This window comes from Apis florea, unplaced genomic scaffold (genome assembly GCF_048593485.1).
Source record: "Apis florea isolate Af1SG1 unplaced genomic scaffold, ASM4859348v1 contig_3158_pilon, whole genome shotgun sequence".
In the NCBI taxonomy this organism is placed as follows: Eukaryota; Metazoa; Arthropoda; class Insecta; order Hymenoptera; family Apidae; genus Apis; species Apis florea.
In genome coordinates this window covers 4,355,361-4,374,791 of record NW_028256713.1, presented here as the reverse complement: position 1 = coordinate 4,374,791, position 19,431 = coordinate 4,355,361, and the positions used below count along the sequence as shown (strand labels likewise).

Here is a 19,431-nt window from a genome sequence, read left to right as displayed (position 1 = left end):
CTCAAAAGAATTTTCCTTAAATTTTTCCGCTTCTTTTAAATAATAATTTTCAACAACGAACGAATGTTACAACGGATGTGTCGCGTTATTATTTAAAGAAGCGTTTAGAAATCATACCGTTAATCCATACCGGACGATTCCTCCTTAAGGTCAGTTTGATAGGGGACAGAAGTTGGTGGTTCGACGACCTCGAGACCTTGAACTTGAAAGGGACTTCCTCTCGACAGCCGTTCCACGAGGATTGTCTGGCCGCGAAGTAGGCCCTGTAGGTTCCTTTCGCGTTCTTAAACTTCTTCTCTCCTCTCTTCCCTCCCCCTCCTCCTCATTCCTCCTCGAGGAGGTCGTCAACCTCGGCGATAGAGAAGGATCGCGGCGAAGAACAGCGCGTCGGTGTCGTGGGCCTGGCGGTGGAAAGCGGCCATAACGCGCGAGCACTGCCACTTTGAATAGTTCATTGTCGCGACAGGGAGCAGCACAATGGAGAAAACAAGGCGGAGAAAACAAATATTCATAGAGAAGACCCGTCCTGGTTCGAGTTACCTCTCGGGGGAGGGCCACGCTCCTCGCCACTTCACGCCCCCACCTTTTGGCTCGCGTCAGATCCTGTCGATTTGTGGGTTTGAGTTCGTCTTCTCCGCACTTTGTTCTGAAGATGACCCTCTCTGACGCGAGAGTCCGTTGTCCACGATTATTGCACAACAGACTTTTCACGTTGTTATCGTCCGATTAAAGATGAAATGAATTGGTCGATTATCGATCGATATTCGTTTTCTTTTTTTTTTTTTTTACGTATTATTGATGTGGAAACGTAGCAATATACGTCTCCTTGTTTTTTCGATTGAAAAATATCAAGCACGATACGTATATATACGATCGTTCGCACATATATTGATAATCGGCCAATATTCATCTTTCAATGGAGAAAAGGCAATGCGAAAAAAGGCTGTAAAGTGAAACGAGAACGATTTATCATAGACGTATGTTGACAATCAACCGATTACTTCGACGAACGAAGATGTTAACGAGATGATGTGTGGCCGATACGAGACGCGTGTGTTTCGATATTAATAAGTGGCGCCAGGCAAGTGCAACGAGATCGACCGCGAGATTATCGGTCGAATTTTTGTTCCCCTCGCATACAATAAGGGATCATCGATATTAATATATCCCTCGTGATCGAGATTCGATATCGCTCTCTCGTCGACTTTGCTTTCCTTCGCTTTTACGCGACGACTTACGTGGCATTTTCGCGCCATGGCCCGGTTGTTTCGATTTCGATTTGCAAAAGTGCGATGATTTTTACAAAAATTTAACGATGCACGATCGAGAGAGAGATAATTAAAAATTTCGATGTACGCGAACGATGGGCGCGAGTCGAATGGTGGATGGCCTTGACCCGTGTTTGCAACCACGGTGTGTCGAGAAAGGACGAACGATGAATTCCGTACTTTCTTCTAAGGCTCGCCCCCGCTTCGTTATTCATCGAGCGTGCCTGGAGCCACGAGCGATCGCTCTTCAATTTCCTTTAGCATAAATTTGCATTGGCACCGTGGCCTGTTACCAGCTACCATTTAACGCGTTTAATTCGGGCTCTTATTGCGTCGTTCGTTTCGGTCGCACGTCATTCTCTCTATCAAATCCTGATCAAACTCTTCAAAAAATTGTTTTTTTTTTTTTTATATATATCCAAAGACGTTCAGAGATAGGATCTGTAACTGAGTTTGTTAACCTGTTTGAATTGGATCATAGTGATCTCGACAACGGACTATGAAGGAATTTACGAGAGGAACTCGAAAGAAAGTATCCTCACTGCCAGAATTCAATTTTTCAACGAGAAGACTCGAAGCAACCAAGGATTTTTTCCAAATCGAGTTGCGGAAAATTTTGATAAACGTTTACACTGCTACACTGTCGTTGTTGTAGAACAAACGATATATATTCTTTTTTTATACTTTGATACCGCATGAACGTGATTTTATATAGATGATACTTACTTACTTACGGGGATAGAGAAACGAGTTGAAAGAGAGGAAAATTATTATCGATTAAATTTAAAAGTGATTGAACCAACGAGGATTTCTTTTTTTTCTTCTTTCTTTTTTTTTTTTTTTTTCCAGTACGGATTAGTCACACAGCTTTCACGAAGTCACACGTAGGTAGGTCAGGGCATAATGGACGACAACTCGTGACAATACACATTAGGAATTCAATGCCTTCTGAAATGCCTTCCAAACATGGTGTTCAACGTGCCGAATTGTATACAATGGAGAAACAAGCGGGGACCGTCGACGAAGGCGTCCTCTCATCGCGTGTTCACAACGCGAGATTGCTATTTCTCCACGCGATTTCCGGCGTAACTTCCGATGACATTCCTCCACAGATTCATTCAATCTTGTATCATGAATTAATTAATTACACTCGTATGCTGTACAAAGTAAGCAAAGCGATTCACGATTCACGATACGATAGAGCTTCGAATCTGAATAAATTCATCTAACAATAATGTTATTTATATTACCTTTTAAACTTTTTACTCGAATATTTAGAGTTTAAGTTGGCGGATCTAGCTTATTTCTTTCTAATTAAATAGTTGTACATTCTATTCTATTTTATTAATCTATGAAACGACTTATAAATCGACTTTTCTTTCTTTTTTTAATCTTTTCCAGAACATCAATATATATATATATATAATTCTTTTGCGTTATTATTTTTCGTACGTAATAAAAGCAATACGAATGTCATGGGAAATCGCCGGGTGCGATAGAACGCACCGCATAAAAACCGTCTCACGTAGAGTTAGGTACCTCGCACTCGAGTTTGCTATTCTTTAGACCACACGTTCGCGTAGTTTCTCGACACGTGAACGAGAGTAGAGTAATCATCGTCATTGTTTCTTCAGGTGCATTCAAGAGACTGAGCCTCATGTACCCTTCGCTCACGTTAAACTATCCCAACTCTCCGCGAAGATACTCGAATGTTTTCCAAATACGAACTTCGTCCCGAATCGAAGGAATTCTTTCATTTTCCTCGACATAGTAATCACTTTGCGTTTTGTCGTCGAAACGATGGATCTTCGCGGAGGGACGGACAGTTTCTCTAAAATCATTATTAGTTCCTTTTTCTCTTGTTGTATGGATGCGGAGTGGAACGCCAAGTTGTTCAAGTTTCGTCTTTTTTTTTTTTTGAGAAATCGCCGATACCTTGTCACAACATTCGCGTCCACATTAGCGTGCGTGTCGTAGCATGCGTGCGAGTAATTGCGTGTCGATGCGAGCGTGTGAACGGCACCGTGTAATTAGCGCATTAACGAGCATTAACTTTGTTATAAATCCCTTGCTGTGTATAATCGGTGGCGAACGAAGCGGCGTAACGAGCCGACGACAATTGTAAAATTTCCATTCTGCCCAATGAATCGTCGTGCAGCAACGAACTAGGCCGTCGTGTTATTTTCGCGTTATATCTGGATCGATTCAAGCGTTCAAAGATCAATTGCATAGAGAATTCTCGACAACTCGTCGTCGTCGTCGTCAATGCTGTTACGTCCCATCTTTCGTCTCTCCATTGCATCTTGTAGATAACATTTCTCCCGTCGTTACGTTAAAAAAAAATGTAATTATAATTAAATACAATAGGTACGTTATATAATAAGTTATTATTCGTATCCGTCGCGATAAGATCGAACCATTATTATAAAGATCGTTTTAAGGTAAGCCACGATTAAGGTAAGACGGATTTCGATGTACATTCATAATTCAATATTCAACGTATATTCGATGATAGTTCGTTATGATAGTGGTTAAGGTAATAATATACGAGATAAGAGGAACAACGTAGCCTTAAAATTAATTTATTCGAAGTAGTCATTGTTGGCGTATGAACAATAAGAGGAACGTATAATATATAGTATACACATATATATATATACACACACACGTAAAAACGTATATATATATATATATACGTACACGGTAGCTTGCCAGTATAGAGAGGTAGAATTTAAGAAGAGAACACGTGAATGACGAGGAGGGCACGGAAAGGAGAACGTCGAAAAGAGATAACGAGCGCGGCGATCGTTCCGGGAGAAAATCCTCGCGATCGAGTGGAGAGACGCGCTTATTGAGGACCGCGTGCCTTCGCGTAATTTACGTGCGTGCATTCGCAGCGCGGAAAATCCAATGTTGAATTTAACATCGAGGACGTTCCGAGTCGCGGTGAAAAACGCATTCGGTATGCGCGATCGTGGCCGGTTGAATCGATATTGGAAAGTCTTTGAAATTTTTTATCGATAAAAGATGTTGGAATTGAAAGAAAGCCCCGTTGTTGATTATTACGTGATACTTTGATTAATAATATTCTCGATTCGATATTGGATTCTTGGCGAGGCGAATGGTTTCGCAAAATTTGGCCAAAATAGTTCGTCACTTTTTGTATATTTTTTACCGCGAACGTAGGAGGGAGAAAAGCATTGTAGGAAGGAGAGAATTGTTCTTTGAAAACAGCGTGGAAACTGTTACATCGGGTGGAAAGGTTGATCGAGTTCTTTGGAGGCTATTATCGAGAGGCAATAGTATTAACTCGTCGAGAGTATTAGAGGCGAGTTTAGTGGCGAGCTCGTCTTGGCTCGATTAGAGAACCGTGTAGAGAGAACAGCCGGATTACCATGGTAGAGAAATTTATGATTACAACGACCCTGTACTACGGCCAATCGTACACCATTCCTGTACAATGTATCGTAACAGTATTTACTATCGCACTAATGGTAATAAATGATAACTGTTAGTACACTTTCCGCTTCCATTTCGAATTTTTTTTCGATTTATTATCCAATAATCCTAACCTGTTCACGTACATTAGAGGATCGTTGTTTTTCTTTTTTTTTTTTTTTTTTTTTTCTGAACATATATTAAAATATTCGTATATTGATTATAAATGCATACTAAAGATTACAGAGAATCTGTGCAAAATTTTTATTATCTTGAAAAGAAAAGAAAAATTTCGTGTGCCATCTCTTCTCGGATTACATTCGTCTAATGTAGAATCGAAATTTCTCTAGAATAGAGAAAACTTTTGTCCGAATTTACAATTTTTTACAAGGAGATAATTGGAAAAGAACGAAATTTTTCTCAGATTCTTGAGATATATAGAAGAGGAGCAAGAATTTTTTAGGGGAATATAATCTGAAAAAAGATGGTATGTGAAAATTTTCTAGAATTTGATATATTTACCTGTTTTATATTTTTTATCTTCTACTTACTTTTACTACTTTGTGCTGTCACATTTACAAGCACAACATTTAAACTTGTTTTAATCATTTTCGTAATTATTTAATCACTTGATACGCTTTTTGATGCTATTTGATATCATTGAAATTGATCTTACTTATCCACTTTATATTTATATCTTTAACGTCTCATTATAAAAAATATATAAAATATATAAATAATATATATAAAAATATATAAATATATCATATATTCGAAATTTAAACCGAGAATATGAAAATCCATTGGAATTTTTTACATTGAAGGTTAAGAAATATTGTAGTTTTGAAAAAGAAACGATGAAAGTGTGTTCAATTGACGTCTCGTACCTCGTTTATAATCACGCGCCAAAAGTATAAACAAGAAGAGCAATATAGTGGAAAAAGGACAGAGATAAAGTAAAAATATGGGAATCAGCGCCATCTCTAGAGTGCCGCAAATGAAACAGAGAAGAAAAGGATAAAAGATAGTGAGAGTAGGATAGAAATAGAATAAGATTTGACTATCAGCGCCATCTCTGATGTACCAAAGATATCTTTTCAAATAGGATAAAGTAGAATAAGAATTGAAAATCAACGTCATCTCTTGAGTATTAAATTAATTTTCTAGAAATACGTCCGAGATTACCATATTTTTTTACCGTATCTTTATTTTTCTCTCGCTATTTGCTTTCTTTGGTTATATTTGCTTTGCAAAATTGATCAGGATACCAGTATTTCACTAATTTCATCTTTGTTTACTAAAACAAAAATATAAAAATAATTACGAAATATATCAAAAAGATATGTATGTATATTAAAATAGAAATACATATTTGCCAATGCGTGTGTACGTGTAATCAAAATTATACGGATTAAAATTCAATTTTATTTATTATACATATATACGTATAATATATGTATGTTGAAGTAAAATTCCCTAATATACTTAGATAATTACATTCACTTATTCCATTTTCTATTCTTTCTCAAAAAAGAATCTTAGATTTTTGATTCTAAGATTTTCAAAAGAACTACATATACATATGTAAATCAAAATAACTCTCATCTTACCGTACGATCTTAAAATGTCATGAGTTCCCTCTAAAATTCTAAACGACGCGAAAATACCGTGTGTCTTCAACAAATAAATTGATTACGCTAGTAATCTTGTAATGACGTTTACTTTGAGTATGCTTCATCAATTTAGTAGTGAGAAGTTTGAAGCTGGACGAACCCTTCCTAATTCAATCAAGCAACTTCCCTGTTATGTTACTTTGACATTAGTTACGTTAGCTGAAACGGAAACTACAATTGCATAGTAAGTTAAATTATTCTAATCTTATTAAACGAAAGAATTTTTACAAATGGCTACAATTAAATTTTACCTCTTTCGCGTAAATTCGAAATTTTACGAATTGTATGCAAACAAAATTTATATTAATACGTAAATTAAATTAATTTAATTGATATTAATATTGTAAGATATTAGTAATTTCATAATATTATCTGTTTCAATGCTCGAATAAACATACAGATTCGATAATTTTTATCAAATAATAAGCAAGTTTCTATTTAATAAGAACACAATATAATAATAAGTTTATGATATGGTCATATCCAATGGTCAAACAAGATGGCAGACAAATAATTTTCTCTTTTTAGCAATAAATTGTACGTTTACGATTGAATAATTATTTAAAAATTTGGATTGTTTTCGATTTTAAGACAAGATTTTTTTAACGAATAATTTCATTTCGTTTCAAATAAAATTTATTAAACTATTTATTTAAATTTATATATTATCATATTTTATTTATATTAGGTACATTTTTCCTTATATAATTTATTAATCGCAAAATAGCACATGGAGTAATCCCTGGAATTCGAGTGGCTGCAGCAATCTAAAAAGATAAAATAGTAGATAATATTACAATGATAATATGAAAAAATATTATCCAAAATATATCTTTTCTTTCCTTTGTATATACTTACTGTATATGGTTGTAATTCTGAAAACTTTTCTTTCTCCTCTGTGGATAAATTTAGTTGAGGCCTATATTAAAACATACAATTAATTATTAAGATTAATTAAAACATACAATTAATTATTAAGAAAGATGTTTAATAGATATCAACTTTTATTTCATATTCAACTTAAATTAAACTTACATGTTATAATCGATAGATGATGGAATAATCATTTGTTCGTTTTTGCGAATTTCGTCGATCTCTTGTTGTAATCTTTTCATGCTCGGTGCATATAATCCTTCTATCTGTATTTTATAACCATAACAATTAATTATAATTTGTACTTGTTTAAAAATATTTATATATGTTTTGCAAACCTTTAATCTTTCTAAAATGATTGAATCCTGCGCAAGATGTCCAAACCGATCCGGAAGCGCTTTAATAATCATATCGATGGATATCATGTTATTACATAACAAATCAAAAGCGGATTGAACATTAGTATTTTTAGTATGCTTAAAACCGAGTAAATTTGTCCAATTCAAATTAGAACGAACTTCATTTTTAAACAATTGTATACTTTCTTCCAATTTGGATAAAATTATTTCTGTTTTTTTCATCCTTTCTTCAGATACACAACCAATTTTATATCCTTTTTCGGTAAGTCTTTGATCCGCGTTATCTGGTCGTAAAGTCAATCGAAATTCGGCTCGACTAGTAAACATTCTATACGGTTCATTTGTTCCTTTTGTAGTAAGATCATCGATCAAAACACCGATATAGCCCTCCGTTCGACTTATTATTAATAACTTTTTATTAAGAACCTATCAAATAAATATTTAACAAGAACCAAGAATGAGTTTCTTTGTTATTAACTTGAAAAATCTTGAATAACATAAATACATAAAAGAAACCTTAGCTGCTGCATTAACACCTGCTATAATTCCTTGTGCAGCTGCTTCTTCATAACCAGTTGTACCATTTATCTGTCCAGCAAGAAATAATCCTGGAACTTTTTTGGTTTCTAGCGTAACATTTAATTCTCTTGGATCAATATAATCATACTCAACTCCATAACCTGGTTTGACTAAATATAAAATTATAAAATTATATTAGAATATTATATTGAATATAAAATATAAAATATTATATTTGAAATATTCTAAAAGGCAGAAAATTAATTTTACTCATTTTTGCATTTTCTAATGCTGGAATACATTTAATAAGTTCTTCTTGTTTCTCTGCAGGAAGTGTACACGATAATCCAGCTGGATATGTTAAAGGCGAATCTAGCCCTTCTGGTTCCAGCCAAATTGGATGTTTATGTTCTTTAAATTTGAGAATTTTGCTTTCTATGCTTGGACAATATCTAGGTCCGCATATTTCTTCCGTAACATGTAAATTACAATGCATGTTATCTTTTATAATTTTTTCTACTTTTTTCGTTGTATATGTTAAATAACAATTTAATTGTTTTTCTACAGGTAACCAAACAGTTTCGTTCATAAATGAAAATGGTGTAGAGATTTTATCTGGAAAACGGACATCACATTTGGAAAAGTCTATAGTAGATTTTTCTATTCGCGGTGGTGTACCTGCAAAAATATTTAAAAATAATATAGATAAATTTTGAAATTTGTAATAAAATACAATATAATTACCAGTTTTTAATCTTCCCATTCTAAATCCAATATTTTCTAATGTATTAGCTAATCCAATACTAGGTTCATCCCCAAATCTACCAGCAGGTTTTTTTTCTAAACCAATATTAATTTGTCCTTTTAGAAAAGTACCCGTTGTTATAACAACTGCATCACTATAAATTTTTGTTCCATCTCCTATAATATGGTTTTATAAAATTTTTTATTTTTTTAAAATTAATAAACATTGAACAACAATAATCCATTTCAACAAAGTAAACATACTAAGAATTATTCCACAACATCTTGGAGAATCTCCATGTACGATTAAATCTTCTACAGAGGATTCACATATTTGTAAACCAGGTGTATTAAAAAGTTCTTCCTGTAAATGTTTTTTATATAATTTACGATCAATTTGAGCTCTATAACCCCACACAGCTGGTCCTTTAGATCTATTTAATATTGTATAATTAATACCAGAAAGATCACATATACGACAACAAACACCATCTAAAGCATCTATTTCTCTCATAAGATTTCCCTTTCCAATTCCACCAAAGGATGGATTACATGACATCTCTCCTATAAAAATGTAAATTTTTATTCAATAATCTTATTATAATATTAAAATAAAAATTAAAAATAAATTTATACCTATTGTGCTTTTCTTATGAGTAACTAATAACGTTTTTGCTCCCATTCTAGCAGCTGCTGCACAAGCTTCTGTTCCGGCATGACCACCACCAATAATAATAACATCAAATTTATGTTGATCATTGTTAAATGAAATATTTCTTAGAAAATAAAGAAATCCTTGTTTATAAGTTTTGTTTAATGAAGATAATCCAATCTTTTTATAAATCATTTTATCATTATCATTTTATCAAAGTATCCTAGGATAAAAGAAATAAATCATTCTATTAAATATTTATTAAATTGTTTATTTTAATAATTACATATACATCTATATAATATGTGTATAATATATTTATATAATAATCTTAAGATATAAATGAATAAATACATAAATAGCAATATAACAAAAAAAAAAGAAATTTATATATTTATTTATATAAAGAAAAATGTAGGACTTTTTTAAGAAATAAAAAATTCAGTAGTTTCTAATTTCATAAATAAGGAATTATATGTAAGTGCATCTCCAAGTTTTGGTAATATTAAATTTTCACATATAGTTTCTTTATCTATAAAATTTGTATTTACATATTTTAAATTATTTATAAACTCTATGACAAAGTTAAAACAATTCATTGAAACTTCATCATAATTTTCAGATTTCCATTTTGGATCATTTATCATTATTTTTAGTGTTTCATTCCAATGATTAGCCCAAGATGAAGGAATTATATTTATTGCAATACAATTCATCCATTTTGAGTAATCATTTACTACTAAACCAACTTTGTCGTATTCAAAAACAATTCCTTCTGAATTTGTTACTCCTATATGTAAATCATTTACAATATGATAATCATTTAAAAAATTGCCATGAGCTGGTTTTACAACTATAGAATGTGGTTCATATGCTGCATTTTTATAAGGATATGGAATAAGGAAAGGTATTATTTTATAATCTATAATTTGTACATGACAAATTGGACATATTTCTGGAACACTTTTACAAAATACATTTTTTCTACAGCAGTGTTGAAAACATACAATTTTTGAATCAGAAGCCATTTTAATTTATTTCAATGCTATTTCATGGAAAACTGTAACACCTTCTACAAAATGTTAGGTTATGTCATGCAGTTTAGCAATCAATGAAGAATCTTCAAAAAAGAATCAAAATCCTTATTTAGACAAATTCATGCGAAAAAAACTACAAGTAAAATTTATCATATTAAATAAAAAATTTAATAATTATACTATTAATAAAAGAAAAAATAATTTTCTAAAAAGCTACATTACCTATTACAAGTTATAATATTCGTCTGTAATAGTATCACTTTATGTAATTAATATGCACTTAATAATAATTCATATATATTATATCTATACCTTATATATTATATTTATTACATTTATTATATTTGTAATAAATTCAACATTTTGCAACAATAATAAGGTAACAAAGATAATAAATGATTATCTATGATAGCAGTTGATATTCATATCGTACATATCTAAAATATTTATCTTATAAAAAAATTATAAAGACAATATCTATCTTTTTTATAATATAAATATTTAACTAATGCAAATAGAGATATATTGATATTTATTGTATTGTTTCAAAAGAAACAAATTAAAGAAAATGAAAATTTAAGAAAAATTTATGAATAAAAATTTTATAATAATTAAATAAAGTAAACATTTTTCCGAATATAAAATATTTTTTAAATTGCGCGTAATTTTTAATTTTAATAAAATATTAAAAATTATGATATTTAAATGTTTCATACATTTGAAATATAATATAATATAAATATCGATATAATCACTTAATAAACGCTTCGAAATATACCAAACATTCGACGCTCGACCTTATCCGCCGAGATACGATTACCGGTTACCAGTCAGTTTCGCTTCGGTCGTTGTATTGTTTAGACGTGTCGAGACCGTGTGCGTGTAATTTCGTGTATAATTTAATTGTATTTCGCATTTAAAATATTTATCCTGATTTATTTGTAAAATATTATTTATGAGTGTTTACGCGATGTATATTTATGCGCAAGTGTTTTAAGTATATTCATTCGCGAGTGTAACAAAAAAATAGTGACGAAAAATTTCGCGCGTTTTATGATTTTATTTATGAGTGTTGGTACATTTTATTATCATTATGAACAGACAGGAAATTGCTATTGCTGTTGCTGTGCTATTATCTACGAACGGTAAGTCACATGCATAAATGACTTATTTTTTTAAATATGTATAATAAGCATAATTTATTATGAACATTTTGATATTCGTGAACATTAATATTTATTTATTATTTCTTTTATGATTTAGGTTAGGATTTTTGAATTCGTATTTCACAATTTCAAGTTTTTCAATTTTAATTTTATTACTTTTTATTCGATTTCTGTTATTATTTCAATTTTAATTTTGCAATTTTATACTTTTTAATTTTCTCGTTTTTTAATATTTTAGTTTTTCATGTTTTTTACATGAATTTGAGTTTTGACACACACACACACATTAATAAATGTATTACGTATTTTATATTGGAGTCATAAGAACGATTTTAATTTTGAATATATACGAGTATTTCGTTAAACAGATTTTTTTGTAAAAATAAGAATCTCGAAAGAATTTTTATTTTTTATATATATATTCCATATCCTTTATAATTAAAAAAATAATTATTTATAAAGATCAATTCTTAAAAATTCTGTTTAAAATGATTAAAGAAAATATATTATCACATGATATTATTTTTTATTGTTTTTTTTTTATTAATTAAGAATATTCGAGGTTAAATGATTGTTTTTATTCGCATTCTTCGATCAATGATTTAGTCTCTACCTTGAAATGCGACCAATATTACACTTGACTAGCGCGTTCCCGCCCTTCCCCCACTACTTAGTTCTCGCGCGTGCCGTGTGCCGTGGTAGCGCTGCCATAGTAGCAGCTGATCCATGGTACGGTATGGAGCAGTCGTGTTCGTACCGCGTTTCGTAGTGTGTTTGTACCGGTACGGGTGTACGATGTTTCTGCGTCTCTCCTAATTTTATCATAGTGAATCTCGTGCACGATATTCGTGATAAGTGACTATTTTGAATCTAGTGTTTGATCAATTCTTCTGCTGACACGTTGCGAAACAGTGAAAGGCAAAGAGGGACGAGCAGGAGAACGACGACGAAGGACGAGCAAGAAGAATCCATCACGATACGTTTATCACGAAAAACTGGTGAGTTTTAATGTCTATGTCGTTCGATATATACGAATGAAATACTGCGCAAAAACATATAGTAGAAAATAGTTAGAATCGTGACACGTGCGTCAATATTACTCTTGAGGACGATCGTACAAGGCGCACACGTGAGACCGCGTACCCTTTCGAGGTGACTGACACCTGATGCGTCAATGACCATACCACGCGTATGAGTCGCGTGTACCTTGTTTCTGTTTTATGATTTTTAATTCTTAGATTTTAATAAAATTTTATTTGTAAATCTGTATTAGGAATTGTCGAAGCAAAACATGATTATTGTTTAGAATAAAAAAACAGGCGCGTGTTTTTATGATTACGTGTGTAGCGTCATAAGGAAAGAGATAGGTTATGTCACAGATGCTAACAACATTTTTTAATTGCGGGAGTGAGTTTCATCTCACGATAAATAACTCTTATTTATACACACATGCGTATTTGTCTACTCAAAATATATTTTAAGTCATTTAATAAAATTCAATTCGTATTTCTTATTATGCTCATCCATCATTGGTATTTATTTCGTTTTCGTTGGGAAGTGTAGTTCAAGGTTACGCATATTGACGTCATATATACAGATTTAATGGAAATTCATTAATAGTTTTTGCTTCAAAGTCATCTTTTTATATATATGTATTGTTGTAAAAAAGAATTTTTATATATAAATATATTTTAAATATATATTTTTACATCCAATATTATACTTTTTACATATGTGTTATTATTTAATTTTATTCTATTGATGCGATCTTTTACAAAAAAAAACAAAAATAGCTATTAGATATTTAAATTTATATTTTCATACGATAGATAGCTTTCTATTGTAGATGAATTATCATGCATTATGTGATTTTATAGAAAAAAGATATCATTTAGATTGAAACATTTATTTCATAATATTTTTAGTATACAAAAACGTGTATTATAATATTATTATTCTTATTTTTTTTAAAAGATTTCTATTCTTTTTTCTTTATATTTCATACAATAGAATTTATATTACACATGTAGCATAATGATTAAAATATGTTTCAATATCTTTGTAATGCAATTGAATAATGTTGTTTTCATCGACATTTTATAATAACACGACTAAAATCGGGATCACGTTTTATCGACTAAAAGAGAAATAGTTATGAAAATAAAAATAAAAAAAAATAGAGAAACAAGAAAAATAGCGAAAAATAAAGTGAAACAAAAAAGAAACATGAGTACACGTGTCACACTTGTAAATCCAGAATTATTTCCGACGACGAATTTTCCTGCAGAGTCACACGCGTGCGCACTAGCAGTACCGTTGAAACTTTATGGAAATTTTGGAACATTCGCGCTTACCCCTGGGTGCTTCGTTTAAATTTCATTATCTCGAACATCAATTAAATGATACGTCTTTCGTTTCCAATAAAACTTATCTCTGTTGGATAGAATAATTAAATGAATTAGATGATAACAATTGTCGTTTCAAATTTTTGTTGCAATTCAATCATAAGTCGATAGTTGAAAAGAGTGGGAGAGAGGGGGAAGAAATTTAAATTAATACAATGGAAAGGAAACTTAAAATTTTGTATATATTTTTATTTTATAATTAGAAATCATTTCTCGTTGATTTATAGGAATTTAATTGGCCAAACATAAAACATTCTCGGTAAAATATTATATTGTGAATATATAGGCGTGCGTTTTGAATCGTCAACACACGTATATCCGACTATGTACAATGGACCGGTTTCCGATATTTGAACGCGATACACCCCCTGTGGTCGTCGAGTTTGTCCATAAATCAGGAAGTGCACGCGAGTACACAACGCGGATGGTTACACCCTCTCGTAATGCATTCGTGCACGCTCCAAAAATCATAGATAGGTTTAATTTTTTTTTGACGGAATCGCAGACAGTTGCACGCTTTGGAATTTTGTTCAATGCTTTTTGCTGGGCTACAAAAGTTTAAAAGAGTAGCGAGATATAATATGGAAATTCAGGAGAGAGTGGAATTAGGATGATGTTCGACTAGAAAAAGAAGAGAAATTAATTGCGTAGAATAAACTATAATTATCTTGAAATTCAGATTTAAATTCAAATCGTTCACTAATAATATTTAAATTATATACAGCATAGGTAAATGGATATATAATAGTTTAAAATAATTTCTATATTGAATTTCTTAATGTAATATATTTATAATATAGAATAATAAAAATACTTATGGCAAGATGATTACATTTCGTAGGTGTTTGTTTAGAATTCTCCAGGCGTCTGATAATATTACTAAATTATCTTTATATAGCATTTAGATGTTTGCAACACACGAATATATCTGGTTGCTCACTAGCAATATTGCGCGCTTTGTGCGTCTAAGAATAGATTCTCTAACTCCTTCGTGCTACCAACGATATTTAAACAAGTCGGAATTTCATCGAAATCATTCATAAATCATGAATTGTGCATGTCCAACGACTTAAAAAACAATCGTGATTTATAAATTATAATCTGCTAGAAACTTCTGGATCGATATTTTTATTAAAAATCTTCTTCTTTTTTTTTTTGTACATTAAATGTAATTTATTACCTTTTAAGGAGACTTTTATCCGAATAAATAAATTAAAATAGGTATTAAATACATAAGATTACTACATGACGTTACTAAAATTAACTTTATCAGTCGTCGATTAATTTTATAAGTAGAATTAATAACATAAAAAGCATAACATATAATTAATGATTTATAAATAATTTATTGAATATATTTCTACGATAATGTAAGAATGTCGTTTGTGGTACTTACATCATACTTGTTTACATTCTATCCACGTGAGATAAGATGTAGAATGTTGATTAACCTCGTTTGAGAGGAAATCAATTAGGATTATTTCTGATGAAAAGTGCGTGAGGCGCTTTCGTGTCGGAGATTAATCGTGTATGAAACGGCGAACTGGTTTCGATTCATCGTGTAATTCGAGGCACGCGTAACATGGCGAAACTTGAATCATGACTGTAAAAAGAGAACTGTGTTGTTAAAGATTTCGTTTCATTCATCTACCATACATAGGAATTCTCGCTGTTCGACACTCGTCTCGAGCTTTTTCTTGGATTCCTCAATATCTTTTTATTCTTATAAATTTTTTTTTCGAAGAACTTTTAAAAATATTTCTTAAATGGAAATGACTATGTATTTTACCGTTTTTGATAAGTAGATTTTACAAGTAATACATCGATCTCTAAATGATTTTGAAAAATTTGAGGATAATTCTTTAAAGAGTATTATAATTTAATTTGATAAACTTGGACAAAAATATTTTTTTTTTTATATGTTTCGATTAACTAAAATTTAATTTGTTTTATCGAGAGAAAAATATATTTATTTACTTTACCACTAATTAAGAAATCCAAGATAAATAAAATAAATAAAATAATCTGTGCGCAATATTTATAAATCTCGTTACGATCGTTCGTTTTCGAAAAATCGCGGTTCAGAAGGGCAAGAATGAAGAAGTAGCGCGAAAAAAGAAAAAAAAGTAGTGCAAAATGGTTGCATGCGCTTCGCGTTGTCAAAGAGTTAGCGCGAAGGTTAACGGCGTAATCGTGGTAGAAGTTTCTTGCCGTTTACCTTCCCACGAGTGTATTTTTACTCACGCGAATCAAACGAAAGCTTCTCCCCGCGAGCGACCTCGTTTAATAGTAACCGACGATTCGCTAACGAGGTTAACAACAAGCCGCCTGTTTCACGTCGGAAATAGAGTTGCTCCATTAAAGTCTAAATCTTTTTCGAACACCCTCGTTGTACTTATCGATTGTAACGATAGTTATTTGGAGCAATTTGAAATAAAATCTTTGAACACGGAGGCTCATCATAGGAAGAGATTTGTCGAAATGAAATTTGAACAAATTTTTGTATTTTATTATCTTTTTCTAAAAGATTCATCGTATCAAGTTTGACGCAGAAGAGATCAATAAGACATTATCTCGCGATTCGGTTTCTTTGTATTTTACGTAACAATATTTCACGATCGCGTATCATTAGAAATATAAACCACAAATGTCATTATTATCAATATTGCAGAAATATCATATTTATTGGAGTTTGGACTTTAAATTCCAACGAAAGAAATTTTCATTCATCCAGGATTATATTATATTCTTCAATAAGAATTAGACCCTTTTCGTTAAACGAAATCATTTAATTCGTTTAACTTTTGAATGTATAATGTCCTCGATAATCTACCAATTTATGCAACTATTCCAATTATTCTTTCATACATCGTTCAATTGCCCTTGTCATCAATCCCAATAAATTCTCATCGCGTACCGAATCATTCCTCGAATCATTACGGTATATTACTATCCATTAAAAAAAAAAAAAAAAAAAAAAATAAGGATGAATGGATACGAATCTTGTTTACTTAAATCGTTATTATCTCGATATATGAGTAAATCCAGTAGGACGCGAGCGGATAGTGGTTGATTGGAGGGGGGGCGAAACTGTTCCGCGCGTAATCGGAAGGACGATGATTTTAATTGAAATTTCGATAGCCGAATGAACATTCCGGGATTGAAAAGGCAATTAAGATCGAATCGGTGATACATCGAGGCGAGGTGAGGTGATGCACTTTCGTAATCGAACTCGGGTTTTGCCGCCTCGCGTGTTCGATCCTCCTCCCATCCCCCGCGAACGATTCGGAAAATTGGATCGGCGATACTCGATCGAATCGTCCGGATATCGTCGTTTAATCACCGAAAAACGATCGGCTCGATTAACGATTCTTCCCATCCCTGATATCGCGATCGTGCAAGAAGAAGAACGATTGTAAGGAAACGTTTGACGACACCGGGAAATGGAATTTATTTATTTGTGTTATTTTTATAAACAAAAACAGAAAAAACCGCGAAAGTTGAGAGGCGGCCGTGCGAGGAATAATGGAGAACGTCGGTTCCGTGCCGGGAATTTCTCGATGTGGAGTAATGAATAGAGTCGTTGTATAATAAATGCATAAAGGAAAAGCGCATCAAGCTGTCGGCTAATAAAACGAGCAAACAATAAATCGACTTAATAGCTCGTCGTATCGCGTGCAAGTGGAGTAAGAGACTGTTGAGCATGTTCTTTCCACGTGAACTTCCACGTCTTCTCTTTCATGTAGACGATGTATGCATATTTGAATACTCGTACGATAGCTGCGAAACAATTTTCAAATTCTTGTGATTTTTTTTTTTTTTTTTAAATTTCAGACGATCAAGAGATACGCGAAGAATAGAAAGAAATCTTAATCTTAAAAGAGAAAGTGAATAAAATTGATTTTTGTTAATATGCAAATAATAATTATACAGAAGTTAAACTGATCGATTCCAATAATAATCTTATTATGATAATGCGTGATTATGCATATATTAGTTACTCGATTATAACCGTATATTCTTATATTTCCTTCTTTTTTAAAGTCGCTCGATAAAAAAATCGATTGAATTAATTTTCATTTTCACGTATTTCAATTTTTCCATCGAAACCATAATAAAAATGAACGAAAAACTCTTTTAAAAGCCAGTTTAAATAACGTTTCGGAATATTGCATTTCGGGATCTATAATGCATTGGCGTCAAGATTATTAGCTTTTAAAACTCGAATCAAAGCATCGAATCTTTACGTTTTACCGGGAAATATTGCTAAGGTGAGATATATCAAAGATAATATTTCGTAGCTTCAAAGGAGCGGGTTATTATATACAATAAATGAAAGATGTTTCGAATGAAGAGGACGTTTCTTTTTATCTCTCTCTCTCGTTCGTATATCTCATTTTACGAATTTTATTATCATTCGTAAGTCGATTTGAGGATGGCGCAAGGATGGTAAATAACGGCTCGTTTAAAAGATATGACGTTTGTATTTTCTTGGCGTACACCATAATCGTGGAAAACCATCTGCTTTCCCGTGGACCACGCTCGTTTAAACATCTAAATGTCGCACGTTTCTTCTCGCGTAAATACCAAGTCGTTTTAACTTGTTTCATAAACAACGTTGACTATATGGAATGCGGGATCTTATCGTTTAAAAGTACAAGTTTCGCTTCCGCTTTGTTTATCGTGTTCCGCTTTGTAGATTTAAACATATCTCGTTTAAGCGTTTGTGCAGTTAGCTTTGTCGTTGAAATAAGACAATCGTCTGGATGAAGATTATTTATCTTATTTCCATTTGTTTTCTTCTTCTCTCTTCTTTAACGCTTGTTTTTAACATCTAAAAATTTCTGATAATCTTTTGGGCAATCAATCGAGAATGAATCTACGTATGGATAATATTTAACCATAATTTAAAAATTTTATTTAAAAGAATGTCTGAATAATGGCATAGAGAGATCGATTTGACAGGGAATTCGGTTAATTTTTTAACGCGTTCGAAGCCAAAGGGGATGTTTAAACTCGATATTTATCATTATCGGATTGGGATGATATTTGAATGATTGATCAGAGTATGTTAGTTGGTTCATTGAATTGGAGATGGAAGCCCGCGAGGCGCGCTTTAGGCGTGGTTCAGTTAAATTTCAACCGCATGAACTTCATCTTTGTCGATAACTTCGGCTCTAAGGTTTGAGCTAGTTGTTGTTGAAAACGAATAACACGAGATAAACTTTCAGAAATCTTTGCTTTCCCGCGGCTACGATCATTGGTTGTTTCGTGGCCAACGAAATGGTTGAATTGTT

At 31.9% G+C, this 19,431-nt stretch overlaps 3 protein-coding genes and 2 long non-coding RNA genes across 9 annotated transcripts in view; 2 read left to right on the top strand and 3 right to left on the bottom strand.

The window, feature by feature from the left end:
* Window positions 1–5,372: 5,372 nt before the first annotated feature.
* LOC147657448 (uncharacterized) lies at window positions 5,373–6,550 on the bottom strand. The gene is made up of 2 exons (XR_015292399.1): window positions 6,317–6,550; window positions 5,373–6,003 (listed from the first exon to the last, which is right to left on the bottom strand). It is a non-coding gene; the product is annotated as an uncharacterized LOC147657448 (long non-coding RNA).
* Window positions 5,874–9,680, top strand: LOC147657447 (uncharacterized). Its single transcript, XR_015292398.1, has 4 exons — window positions 5,874–6,563; window positions 8,461–8,586; window positions 8,698–9,448; window positions 9,562–9,680. It is a non-coding gene; the product is annotated as an uncharacterized LOC147657447 (long non-coding RNA).
* Window positions 7,027–11,391, bottom strand: LOC100872914 (5-taurinomethyluridine-[tRNA] synthase subunit MTO1, mitochondrial). The gene is made up of 10 exons (XM_012493936.3): window positions 10,786–11,391; window positions 9,511–9,749; window positions 9,139–9,438; window positions 8,875–9,051; window positions 8,401–8,808; window positions 8,128–8,300; window positions 7,591–8,037; window positions 7,415–7,518; window positions 7,238–7,298; window positions 7,027–7,146 (listed from the first exon to the last, which is right to left on the bottom strand). The coding sequence occupies exons 2-10, from the start codon at window positions 9,719–9,721 to the stop codon at window positions 7,048–7,050; spliced, it is 1,980 nt and encodes a 659-aa protein (XP_012349390.2). The 5' UTR covers window positions 9,722–9,749; window positions 10,786–11,391; the 3' UTR covers window positions 7,027–7,047.
* LOC105736883 (MKRN2 opposite strand protein) lies at window positions 9,777–11,350 on the bottom strand. The gene is made up of 2 exons (XM_086909474.1): window positions 10,786–11,350; window positions 9,777–10,696 (listed from the first exon to the last, which is right to left on the bottom strand). The coding sequence occupies exon 2, from the start codon at window positions 10,552–10,554 to the stop codon at window positions 9,952–9,954; it is 603 nt and encodes a 200-aa protein (XP_086765600.1). The 5' UTR covers window positions 10,555–10,696; window positions 10,786–11,350; the 3' UTR covers window positions 9,777–9,951.
* Window positions 11,392–11,395: 4 nt separating the features above from the next.
* Tpst (tyrosylprotein sulfotransferase) overlaps window positions 11,396–19,431 on the top strand; it is a 165,873-nt gene continuing 157,837 nt past the window's right edge. Inside the window, exons 1-2 of one of the 5 annotated variants that reach the window (XM_086909471.1) lie at window positions 11,396–11,708; window positions 12,604–12,727. The gene's annotated coding sequence lies outside the window, so the exon portion shown is untranslated. Of the gene's footprint in view, window positions 11,709–12,426; window positions 12,728–19,431 lie in introns of those variants that run through there. The other 4 variants (XM_086909473.1, XM_086909472.1, XM_086909470.1 and 1 more) reach the window with 4 other exon arrangements.

Coding starts and splice junctions, on each gene's coding strand:
- LOC100872914 (XM_012493936.3), bottom strand. CDS start 9,721: ATGATTTATAAAAAGATTGGATTATCTTCATTAAACAAAACTTATAAA. Junction 8,038..8,127: donor GTGTTAATGCAGCAGCTAAG/GTTTCTTTTATG, acceptor TTTATTTGATAG/GTTCTTAATAAAAAGTTATT. Junction 7,299..7,414: donor TCATCTATCGATTATAACAT/GTAAGTTTAATT, acceptor GTTTTAATATAG/GCCTCAACTAAATTTATCCA.
- LOC105736883 (XM_086909474.1), bottom strand. CDS start 10,554: ATGGCTTCTGATTCAAAAATTGTATGTTTTCAACACTGCTGTAGAAAA.